This window comes from Dunckerocampus dactyliophorus, chromosome 17, assembly GCF_027744805.1.
Source record: "Dunckerocampus dactyliophorus isolate RoL2022-P2 chromosome 17, RoL_Ddac_1.1, whole genome shotgun sequence".
NCBI classification, from domain to species: Eukaryota; Metazoa; Chordata; class Actinopteri; order Syngnathiformes; family Syngnathidae; genus Dunckerocampus; species Dunckerocampus dactyliophorus.
Window position 1 is genome coordinate 13877601 of NC_072835.1, and position 11036 is coordinate 13888636.

An 11036-nucleotide genomic window follows, 5' to 3' on the forward strand; every position below is an offset into this window, starting at 1 on the left:
TGGACTGCTGTGCTTTGCATTTTTGCACCACACAGGAGTTTCCCTTTAAAAAGCATTAGTGTGCAGTCTGGGCCAACAAGGCCTTTCTGTTGACCTAAACACTACCAGAAACACTGACCTACATATACAGCTTAAATTCTAGTATTTTTTCCATTAAATTGTATTCATTTGTTCCAGCTGTATTCTCAACATAGGCCCAACGTCTATCTTCGTTTTGTAGTTTGTCTCTTAGCTGTGCTGCTTCCACTACTTGTACATGTGAGATTTTTTTTTTTGTCCAATCAGATTTCAACTTCTCTGTGTTACCATGTCAATGTAATATGTCCAGGACCTTCAGAATCAGGAGTGCTGGTTCATGTCACACTATTGGAATTATTTTAACCAATCAGAGTTCTGATTCACCTCACAAGGGCATCTTGCTGACCCACAATGATGTCAGCTTTTTTCCGTCCTCTGATTGATGTCTGAAAGCCTATTCCCTAACACTCAATTAACTGATCCTGTTCCGACATGAAGAAAAAAGACAAGCTTGGAGTTGTTCATCGTTGTGAGTGTGTTCTGAACAAATAAGTGAGTTTATATATATATTTTATATATGTCAGCCTAGGAAAGAAAGGGTTTGTTCGCCTCTTCCACTGTAAGTCTTTTAGATCAGTGCGTACGAGTGAGTGGTGAGTGTGATGTGTTTTATTAAATTTTTGTTTTTGTCATGATATTAGATAAATATTGATTATGAACAGCTTCAGATGATGTTAAGATAGATAGACATTTGAGAAATACCAACATAATCAGTCTTTTTATATATCATATCAGTGGTGCGAGCCTTCTTTTCTTTGTTCCATAAATTATTTTGCCACTGAAAAAATAACACACAAAAGCATTTGCTAGGAAGATATGTTTGGATGGATGGTATTTCCCCGTTTAGAAACACACTCTGAAAAAGCTGAATCCTCCAAATTAATCCATCATTGCACTCTACTTATGGTTGTTTACATTGAAATATAACTGCATTTTAGGTGTTGTATTCTATTTATTTATGTTAAACGTAGCCGTATATGACGTTTACGTCTGCGCTTCGTGCATTGCGTAAGTTTTTACGTAGCTCAGTCTTGGTGGATGGCAGACGATAGAAACATCCCCATGCTGACGAAGTATTTTAACAAGAATCGCTTATAAAATAACCTCCCAACATATCATATATATGAAGTATGGTTATTGACCATATATGTTCATACATTTAAAAAATAATAACTACCACAGCACGTGACGTCGCAGAAGCGCTGTCGTAAAAATCAGCTAAAGGCGGACTAAAGGAGAACGTAGTCATTGCGCATGCGCGGGACCGATTGCGTTCCGGGTGCGTATTGCGCAGTGACAATGCGGAGTCTGTCTATGGTTATGAGATCTACCTAACATCGTGAAGTGTATACAAACCGTGATATAAACTGCTGACATGCGTAGTAAACTGTAGCAACGCCCCCTTTGCTGTGACGTAGTCCCTCAAGCTTGTCTGGAGCCGCTCTCCTCTTTATAAGTGCGTCACTCGACTTTACTCTTGTTATTATTCCGTAGAACATCACGATGGCGGCTGCTGTGACCAACAAATGCCTAATAAGTCCTCTAAGTTTGCTGACAAGGAGGCTGTCTGTTCCGGAGTTCTTCTCCCAGTGCTGCTACCATAAGAAGGTAAACCAGCCTTTTACCTTTATTTTTTTCAAGTAACTCCACTTATGTCGACGCTGTTGAAGTTAGCTAGTCTGCTAGGTAACGGTAACAAGTGTCACATTAGCTGACCTTGTCTTGTACATAAAGTTGCTATCTTTGTATTTTAGTTAAAACATCTATTTGCATCATTTACATCTGCTTTCTTGTAGGTCACATCTAGAAACCGAAAGTAAAACCAGTAAACTTGAAAAGCTTAACAATAACATACATGTCATTATTATTTATTCAGGATGCTGCTTGAACTCGTCAGTGGTCTTTAGGCTGACGTAACATGCGCACATAAGTTTGTAGATGCTTGTAACTAAAGTTTTACTTTTTGTTTAAAATATACATGTTTTAATGACATAAAGGTACTTTTTTTTTTACAACATGATCACAAGTATCTACACTCATCTCAAACACAATATATGTTGCAAATTTGTAATGGATGCTAAACTAACTAAAAGGCAAAACACATCCAATAAAAAAGATTATATATATTTATATAAACACAGTGATATAATATTGCATTGGTCGGAGTGACTCGGCAGAAAGGAGAGGAAGGTGACCGGAAGCAGCAGTTGCTATGACAAACAATGAAATCCTGTCCTAATCTGTTTAATTCATTGTCTCTTACGCAAGGCTGAAAACACGCATTTGTATAATGATGGCTGGCAAGGCCCTGTGTAGCTGAACACAGAAAGCAACTAAACATATGGATTCAACAAATAGCAACAGTTTCCACTGTGTGATTTATTTACACCTGTATTTAAGGTGGTGGACCACTATGAGAACCCGAGGAACGTGGGCTCTTTGGACAAACACTCCAAGAAGGTCGGCACCGGTTTGGTGGGGGCTCCCGCCTGTGGAGATGTAATGAAGCTGCAGGTTTGTCACACTATATTTGACACACAGTATATTATTATATTGTATACTGTATATTTTTATTGGGCCTTTCCTCAAAATAGCTTTCCTCACAAGGGGATGTATGGGAAAGTACATTTTAGCAAGTAAATTACAGTCTATTAATGATTATGTCAACTAGATTGAGGTGGATGACGAGGGGAAGATCGTGGATGCGAGGTTCAAAACATTCGGCTGTGGTTCCGCCATCGCCTCCAGCTCTTTGGCCACTGAGTGGGTTAAGGGCAAATCTGTGAGTCAAACACATTCTGACTTTTTTTGCAGTAGACTGGAATGTTGTCGTGGTCACTGTACTTATCTTTGTTTGTTTTCAGGTGGATGAGGCCCTGATGATAAAGAACGTCGACATCGCCAAAGAGCTCAGTCTCCCACCTGTGAAGCTTCACTGCTCCAGTGAGTTTACTGTTATTTATCTGCAACATTATATATGTTTGTTATCAGGGTTTACAAATCTTTTGTCCCCCAGTGCTCGCCGAGGACGCCATCAAGGCCGCCCTGGCTGACTACCGCCTCAAGCAGCATGACGACCAGCAGGGGGCAGTCAGGGCCACCAATTAAATGGCTTCCCTTTTGCTGAGAAGTAATAGCAGTGCTGCATCACTTCCCGCAGTATTTATGATGCACACACTATGCTAAGTCACACTATTAATACTACTGTATGTTTAGCCTGTCACGCAAACGCACAATGTAAGCTTCTAAAGTGGAATTGCAATTATGCTACATTGGTTCTTGAAAAGGATTGACGTTAAGGGCCAATGAGTGCTGACTGTTAAGAATACAAAGCACTTATAACTTTGAAAGTCTTCAATAAAACTACCCTGAAACATATTCTTAAGAAAAAGATTCATGATTTATTAAATGTCTCCTGTTATGAACAATGGACTATAGAATAGATGTTGGCCAACAATACAGTTAAAGGTGCTCACTGCATGAGCCGCTTATAGAATGCCATGTTTGAAAATCACCATTCTAAGCACATTTTGCACACAAGTATTGGGACATTTCACCTACAGGAAGTGATAAGAGACAAAAACATGGAGTACGCCCCCTTTGCGGCTACTTCCAATCCTGTGGGGAATTGTAGTTCATTTGTGAGCATCTGCTGGTTTGCTGCTGCTGTTCTTCTCCAAGCTGTCCGAAATATCTTCATAAAGTGAAGAGGGGGTAAAGTCTAGATGTAGAAAAGTTTGTTTACCAGTCCTTAGAACGCTGTTTTCTCTCCTGCAATGAGTTGCAATGTTGCTGAGTCATTGTGAAGATGCAAAGACGCAGGCCGCAGACTTCTCACCGCAACCTGGGACTCGTCTTCCTGTCCCACAGGGGAAGTCAAGTCTGCTGCTGCAGCTGCTTCACATGTCTCCTTTCCCTTAGCAGGACTTGCTAGCTCCTCCTCATCCAGGATCATGTCTCTGTATGGTTTGTCCTCAGGAATGCTGGCTCCCTCCCCAGTTTTTGTTGGCGATCTCAGATTCTTGGCCACCCTCATAATGTCTGCTTGAAGCTGCCTATGAGAGTCTACTGGCTTGATCTCCTGCCGGGCCGCTTCCTTCTCTGGCAGCTCATGAAAGACACGAGCGCCTCCGGTCTTGTCCCTTTCATCCACATACATTTTGGACGGGAATGAGGATGGGTAGTAGGCATTGACCTTACGCCTCCGACTCAGGACGATCGCCCCGCACACAGCGAGGAAGACAAGAACAAGGAGCGAGGCTAAGACGAGGATGAGGAGCATGTTGTCCTCGAGGAAGTCCACCACCTTGCTCAGGTAGTCCGCTTCCTGGTGGGTGGGGCCAACAGATGTTGTCTGGTAATACTCCAATGAGACACTTTGAGTGGGAAGAGAGGAGGTGACGACGTAGAGGTCCTCCACGTCTGCGCTGCCCTCAGCCGAGCTGTATGAGGTTAGCGGTGATGCCAGACTGCTGCTGATGTAGGCGGCAGAGATGGCGATCACATGAAGGAGCTTCATTTCACCTCGACGGTCTGAAAACAATCATTTCACCTTATTCATTTTATTGCAAATATTTAACTTTCATTACATGAATCTCAAAGGTGACATCATGGGCAAGAAAAGCAATGATGCCTCATGATGTCATGACATCGCCTCAGTGGTTCTCAACCAGCATCTAGTCACATTGCACTCATACTACTCAACTTTCACCCCAATGGGCAAGGAACCACATTTGGTAACCTGTTAAATCAGAATAGATGCCACATGGCTCACTATCAGGAAGCATGTGATTTCTCCCAGCCAATCAGTGAAGTAAATAATGAAAACATATTTTTTGCAAATCATTACCGGTGGTGTGCAGTCAGGGCCAGCAGGGCCTTCTCTGCTGGCCTAACCATGACCAACAGTTTTATTATCTTCATTTCGTAGCGTGTTTCATGGCTGCAGTGCTTCCAGTAGTGTATGTGTATGTTATATTTTGTTTTGTCCAATCAGATTTCAGCTTCTATGTGTTGCCATATCAATGTAATCTGCCCAGGGCCTTCAGAACCAGGAGTGTTTCTCCCTGTTACATCGACACTATTAGCAAAGGGGCTGTGTTGCCTCACAGGGCCACCTTGCAGGCCCCCAATCCTGATTGGTTGATCAGAGCAAAGCGGCAGTCCCCCCCCCCAGTCCTGATTGGTTGATCACAGCAAAACTGTAATAAGATAAGTTACATCCACAATGGTTGACTGAGAAGGAGGAAATTGACATCTCTGGTAAGCAAATGTATTTTACTTATGAAGGTTTATATTGTTGTCATGTTTTTAGATACATGTTGATTGTGAACTGCTTCGGACGATGCTGTAGCGCAGATGTATGGAGCTGTCTCAACCTTTAATAGTTTAACCGTTCTATTTATGCTTGTCACATTTGGCTGAACGCCAACTTTACTTTACAAGCACCAGTTTACCGCCAATCACCTGTAGAAATTAGTCATCGACTCAAAATGACTGATGACTGATGTAAGTCCAGCATATTGTTGACTATGTAGCCGAAAAGGAAAGGGACTTATATTATTTTTGATAGAGTGTTGGTATTGCGGCAATCTTACGGAGGTCACCGCTATCTTACTTAATGCATTGGAGTTCCCCTCACTTTAAACGCCTGTATGGCCGCTGATGACTCTGTCGCTCGACATGGGCGACCCGGATTTGAAACCTTGCCACGGCACATATTTAAAACCCGCATTGTCCGTAACACGGTTTAATGTGTGATTCACATGTTCTGCCACGATTAAAGAGACTAGCGTTAGACAAATACATTTTTAGACTTGTGTGATTAATCTAATAAATTTTTTAATCATTTGACAGCCCTAATAATTATATAAACCTGTAGAAAAATCACTGAAAAATACACACACACCTATATACATTTATATGTGTGTATATATATATATATATATATATATCACAAAATTATTTTAACAATAACAATTGAAGTAAAAGAGCGATATGATGAATAAATGTGTCACTATTGTTGTTATTTCTACTCCATCTGTGTGCAAGCTATTCACATGTAACATAATATGGAAAAGGGGGTGGAGTTTTTTTGTTGTTGTTTTTTTTACCCAAAATCAGTCACTCTTCACAGTCACACACATGTGGCCTGAGCAATGTGACACAGACTAATGCAAACCATCACTTTTAAACACAACCAACACACCGGATGCTCCTCTGAAGGCATCGTGATGCGTTCACAGGTGCATCTTTTCCATCAACATTTTTTGTGATAGGCTATGTGACATATCAAAACACTCACCATCCAGCGGTTAAGGAGGAGAAGTCCCGATGAAGTGTCTGTGTGGGAATTGCACGTCTGAAACGCCAGTTGTCCGTATGCTGCTCCACATCTGCACTTTACCAGCAAGAGCCTGGTTTGGAATGGTGCAGACAGACGGTGTTTAAAAACCATGAGGAGAGAAATCCCTCCTTCTTCATCTCCACTGTACTCCTCCCCCTCCGGTTTCCCCCTTCCTCTATGGCCTGCACACAGATTGTTCTTATTAGCGAGGAGTTTACAATGTGCTGAGAGAGGCCAGGGATATCTCCGTCCTGCTCTTGTGTGTCCACCAAAGTAACAGAAGACTTCACAACAAATTAGCCTTCCACCATTAACCGCATGCGAATGCTTGAAAAGCCAACAAATTCAACTATACTGTAATGCTGATTTATATATCACAGCATATCATATCAATATATCACTCCACTTACCTGGGCCATGAGCAACATTATCCATAGGGTACCATCTTCTCGCAGGCAAACCGTTCATTTCCGAATCAAATAAAAGCAACAGCGCAGCATTTCCAACAGAATGGAGTACACAAAAAATAATACCGATAATTATATGTAATATAACATATAAAAGTGGACAAAAAAACAGAAAACTACATTCCTGTCTCTCAGCATTTAAGAAATGGGTGTGTTCAGTACTAGACAAAGGTTTGGGCGCAATTTCTCATGTTATATTTATATATATATATAACTTTCATACAGTATAATAGAAATTACATATACTATGCTAAATTTGTCATGAATCATAAATACAAAGAATTTTTTAATTTACAATTAAAAAAAAAAGAAAAACACAAGTTTTGTCAATTATTATACTATAAACTAATGAATTAGACAAATTAAGATATTTTTAAATTATTTTATTTAGGAAAAATGTCTTATAGCTGGGATAGGCTCCAGCATACTCACGCGAATCTATTGAGGCTAAGCGGCAAAGAGAATCTATATATACTTACATATACATGCATACACACATTTTATATATATATAATATATACACATATACAAATATATATAACTTTTTACTAAAATTAACATGAATGCTACAACATTTTGATTTATAAAAATAGACAGCCACGTGTGGTCTTTTGTGAGTAAAATCCAAAAACCAACCTTCCCTGCGACCTCTGAGTCCCTTCCTCCCCCCACCAATCCCCTCAATGACTTAGTGCAGGTCAGGTCAAACAGCGGTGGCGTGTGTTAGCGGCCAACTAATGCAGGAAGAGGTTAATGTTTCCTGTGTGGACAGCCTGCAGAATGGGGGTGGAAAAAAAAAGAGCAAGGGGGGAGTTGTGCCTGTTGGAAACAATGATGGCTTATTTTCTCCAGCAGCTAAACTCACACGGCGTATGTGTCCACTTTAGGGAGACAGAGTGTTGTGTTTGTAATCAGTGGAGACAAGTGGTGCTTTATATGGTCATCATCAGGGATCTCCTCCTCCTCATGTGGCCCAGGTCTTACTTCTGTCTGTCTGGACTCTATGAAAAAAAACATGGCTGCATGCGGCCATTAAGTATTCAGGTCTGTTTTCTTTAGAAGGAAGTGAATATGAGAAGGCTTCTGTGCAGCACAAATAAGGGAACTGACTGCCTGCACATAGAGAACACTTTTATTGGGACAACTCTGTTCAAATAGTCACCTTCATATTGTTTGTTTAGCACAAGTACAACATCAAATGCTGCCTGAATTAAAATAATGCACATAGTTTCACTCTATTTTTAGACTTTTCAGGGGGAAAAAATCTGAGAAATTATGATCCTGGAAATGTAAATTATCGTAAAATGACTAAAAACTAGTCAAAGATCCTCTTTTAGACAGGAGCACAGTTGTTTTCAAGAACCTACTGCAAAACTGAGTCAAAGATCCTCTCTGTAACAGGAGCACTGATTTTAAGGACCTACTGCAAAAACACAAGTCAGAGATCCTCTATAAAACAGCAGCGCCTTGCTGTTTTATGAACATGCTGCAAAAACACTTGTCAAAGATCCTCTACATAACAACAGCGCTCTGCTGTATTTAAAAGGATCTACTACAAAAACACCAAAGATCCTTTACATGACAGCAGCGCTCTGCTGTTATGAGGGACCTACTACAAAAACGTGAGTCAAAGATCCTTTATACTGTATAAAAAGAGTGCTCTGCTGTTTTTAAGCACCTACTGCAAAAACGCCAATCAAAGAGCCTCCATGTGACAGGAACGCCCTTTGTTTTGAAGGACCTACTGAAAAATAAAGGTAATCAAAGATCCTCTATATAACAGCAGGAGCGCTCTGCTGTTTTTAAGGATCAACTTCAAAAACGCTACCCAAAGATCCTCTATATACCAGCAGTGCTCTGCTGTTATTATGGGCCTACTATAAAAACGCTAATCAAAGATCCTCCATGTGACACGAACACCTTTTGTTTGAAGGACCTACTGAAAAAAAAAAAATGCATCATCAAAGATCCTCTATATGTAACAGGAGCGCTCTGCTGTTTTTAAGGACCTACTGCAAAACTGCTAGTCAAAGATCCTCTCTGTGTGATGAGATTGCTGGAAATATTCCACCAAGCGGTGGAGATTGCATGAATAGAGCGCTGTGTGATGAAGTGATGGTGCATGTAGAGCAGTGTGAGTGCAGGCCAGTGAAGTTTCACCTCCATCAAAGAGGTCTCTGTCTGAGGTCCTGCTACACAAAGCGGTCACTTTCTGGCAGGAAGCTGCTGAGTGTGAGATTATCGCTAACGTCCTCATCGCTGTCCCCCAAACTGTGGATGACGAGGACCCCGTTAGTCACCGCCGGGCTGCGCTGCCGCACGCTCGCGTAGTTCCTTTCGGGCAGAAGCGCAGACATGAACATCATCTCCGTCTCTTCTTCTTTGGCTCTTTTCACCTGGTACGTCCTGGTGGACAGCTTGGTGCAGAGGACGATGGTGGACACCATGAAGATGGTGGCTAGCGCTGCTAGAAAGCCGATGGAGATGAGGCAGGGTTTGACCACACTGCGAGTTGAGCAGGGCTGGTCCTCCACACTGGGTTTGAGGGGGACGCAAGGTGCTGGGGTAGATGGTGGAGATCTTGTGGTTGCTGGGATTCTGGTGGAAGACGAGTAACTGAGGGACCTAGGTGGTTCTGGAGGCTGAGGTCCGGAGGTCAGTCCACTATTTGATGGGCTTGAAGCAGATGACTCTGTGATGGAGCTGGATGTTGATGGTTCAGGAGGATCCGGTGTGGAGATCAGGCTTCTTGTGGAAATCGATGTCCTTGCAGTTGTTCTGCTGAGGTTTTCAGATGAGCCTGAAGAGTGGGAGCTGAAGACTGATGGATCAGGAGAGGTTATTCCAGTTGTTCCAAAACTTGCAGGACTACTGAGGTTTTGGGATGGACCTGACGTGATGGAGACGGACGTTGACGGTTCAGGAGGATCTGGCGTGGCGATGAGGCTTCCTGTGGCAGTCAATGTTCTTCCAGTTGTCTCAAAAACTGAAGGACTGCTTAGGTTTTGTGGTGAGCGTGAAGAGATGGAGATTGACATTAATGGTTCAGGAGGCTGTGGCGTGGAGATCAGATCAGTAGGTGTTCTTCCAGTTGTTCCAGGACCGCTGTGGTTTTGGATGAAGACTGGACTAGAATTTCTTTCCAACTCACTGATGGGCAATGTTGCTGGAGAAGATCTAAATGTTTGCTGACCTTCTGTAGGTTTTGTCCCTTCGGTAGTCCCATCATGGGATGTTCTACCAGCGGGTTCTGGAGAGTCGCTGAAAGTAGGAGGCATCCTGGCCACCATTTTGAGTGTAGGCATAACCACCAAACCATCAGCTCTCGTCGTGGAGTGCTCATCGTCTGCAGAGAGGTCTCCGGGTAGCGTTGAAGCTTCCTGGTTAGGAACATGTAGTTTTTCCATGTCCGAGGTTGTCAATGCACTCTGAGACTGCACTGAGACAAGTCCCCACAGCAAAAACCAGAAGGTCTTCAAGCTGAGGAGCATCATTATTGGCTGGAAAATGTGAAAGAACAAGATAAGCAACTCGTTCCAAAGCCAAAGGTCATGTTTAAAAGACGTGCATGAGGAACATCCTTTCGTGTGTGATGAAACACTCTTTCCGCCGCACCCATTTTCAACAAGACTATGCGACACATCTGTCCACCGCGTCCTCCAACATGACATGACGGCTGACGGTGTCTTTCGATGTGGGGACAAAAGAACGAGCTCCTCTTACCTTGTCTGCTGGAGAAGCTCGAAGAAATGCTGCATTCAAGTCATGTCAGTCTCGAGGACGAGGATGTACCGCCACACGCTGACGGTGACACATGCCGATAAAGGGACAGGAAACTTTGCAAAAAGGAAGTCAAGTGTGTTTCGCGTGTGTTGCCGAGAAACAACAAAGCTTCCGAAAGTTGACTTGTGCAAAGACGGAAGCAGCCAGTTCTGCAAATGAGATGCATATCATTGTCCAACCATGCCTCTCACGCTAAACTAGTACACCACCACAACTTTTATTGTTTACACCTTTGCAGATACACTTGTATCGTAATCCTTACTTGACATTTAATAGAAATAACAGCCATAAACCAACGTCACAGTGCCACCCTCTACACACAATTAGACAGACATTTATAATTGCACGTATGCTTATATTAT

At 42.4% G+C, this 11036-nt stretch overlaps 3 protein-coding genes across 3 annotated transcripts; 1 reads left to right on the top strand and 2 right to left on the bottom strand.

The window, feature by feature from the left end:
• Window positions 1–1354: 1354 nt before the first annotated feature.
• Window positions 1355–3456, top strand: LOC129169982 (iron-sulfur cluster assembly scaffold protein IscU-like). Its single transcript, XM_054757040.1, has 5 exons — window positions 1355–1686; window positions 2479–2592; window positions 2750–2860; window positions 2943–3021; window positions 3095–3456. The coding sequence occupies exons 1-5, from the start codon at window positions 1582–1584 to the stop codon at window positions 3184–3186; spliced, it is 501 nt and encodes a 166-aa protein (XP_054613015.1). The 5' UTR covers window positions 1355–1581; the 3' UTR covers window positions 3187–3456.
• On the bottom strand, window positions 3383–6919 carry tmem119b (transmembrane protein 119b). The gene is made up of 2 exons (XM_054757039.1): window positions 6383–6919; window positions 3383–4611 (listed from the first exon to the last, which is right to left on the bottom strand). The coding sequence occupies exon 2, from the start codon at window positions 4595–4597 to the stop codon at window positions 3830–3832; it is 768 nt and encodes a 255-aa protein (XP_054613014.1). The 5' UTR covers window positions 4598–4611; window positions 6383–6919; the 3' UTR covers window positions 3383–3829.
• Window positions 6920–7507: 588 nt separating this feature from the next.
• Window positions 7508–10722, bottom strand: LOC129170077 (mucin-2-like). Its single transcript, XM_054757261.1, has 2 exons — window positions 10615–10722; window positions 7508–10391 (listed from the first exon to the last, which is right to left on the bottom strand). Exon 2 carries the CDS (start codon window positions 10383–10385, stop codon window positions 9084–9086), a length of 1302 nt encoding a protein of 433 aa, XP_054613236.1. The 5' UTR covers window positions 10386–10391; window positions 10615–10722; the 3' UTR covers window positions 7508–9083.
• Between the last annotated feature and the right edge of the window lie 314 nt (window positions 10723–11036).

Excerpts from the sequence above, each read along its gene's own strand:
- LOC129169982 (XM_054757040.1), top strand. The coding sequence starts at position 1,582 with ATGGCGGCTGCTGTGACCAACAAATGCCTAATAAGTCCTCTAAGTTTG. Across the intron at positions 1,687-2,478 it reads AGTGCTGCTACCATAAGAAG|GTGGTGGACCACTATGAGAA; the intron begins GTAAACCAGCCT and ends CCTGTATTTAAG. Across the intron at positions 2,593-2,749 it reads GAGATGTAATGAAGCTGCAG|ATTGAGGTGGATGACGAGGG; the intron begins GTTTGTCACACT and ends TATGTCAACTAG.
- LOC129170077 (XM_054757261.1), bottom strand. The coding sequence starts at position 10,385 with ATGATGCTCCTCAGCTTGAAGACCTTCTGGTTTTTGCTGTGGGGACTT.
- tmem119b (XM_054757039.1), bottom strand. The coding sequence starts at position 4,597 with ATGAAGCTCCTTCATGTGATCGCCATCTCTGCCGCCTACATCAGCAGC.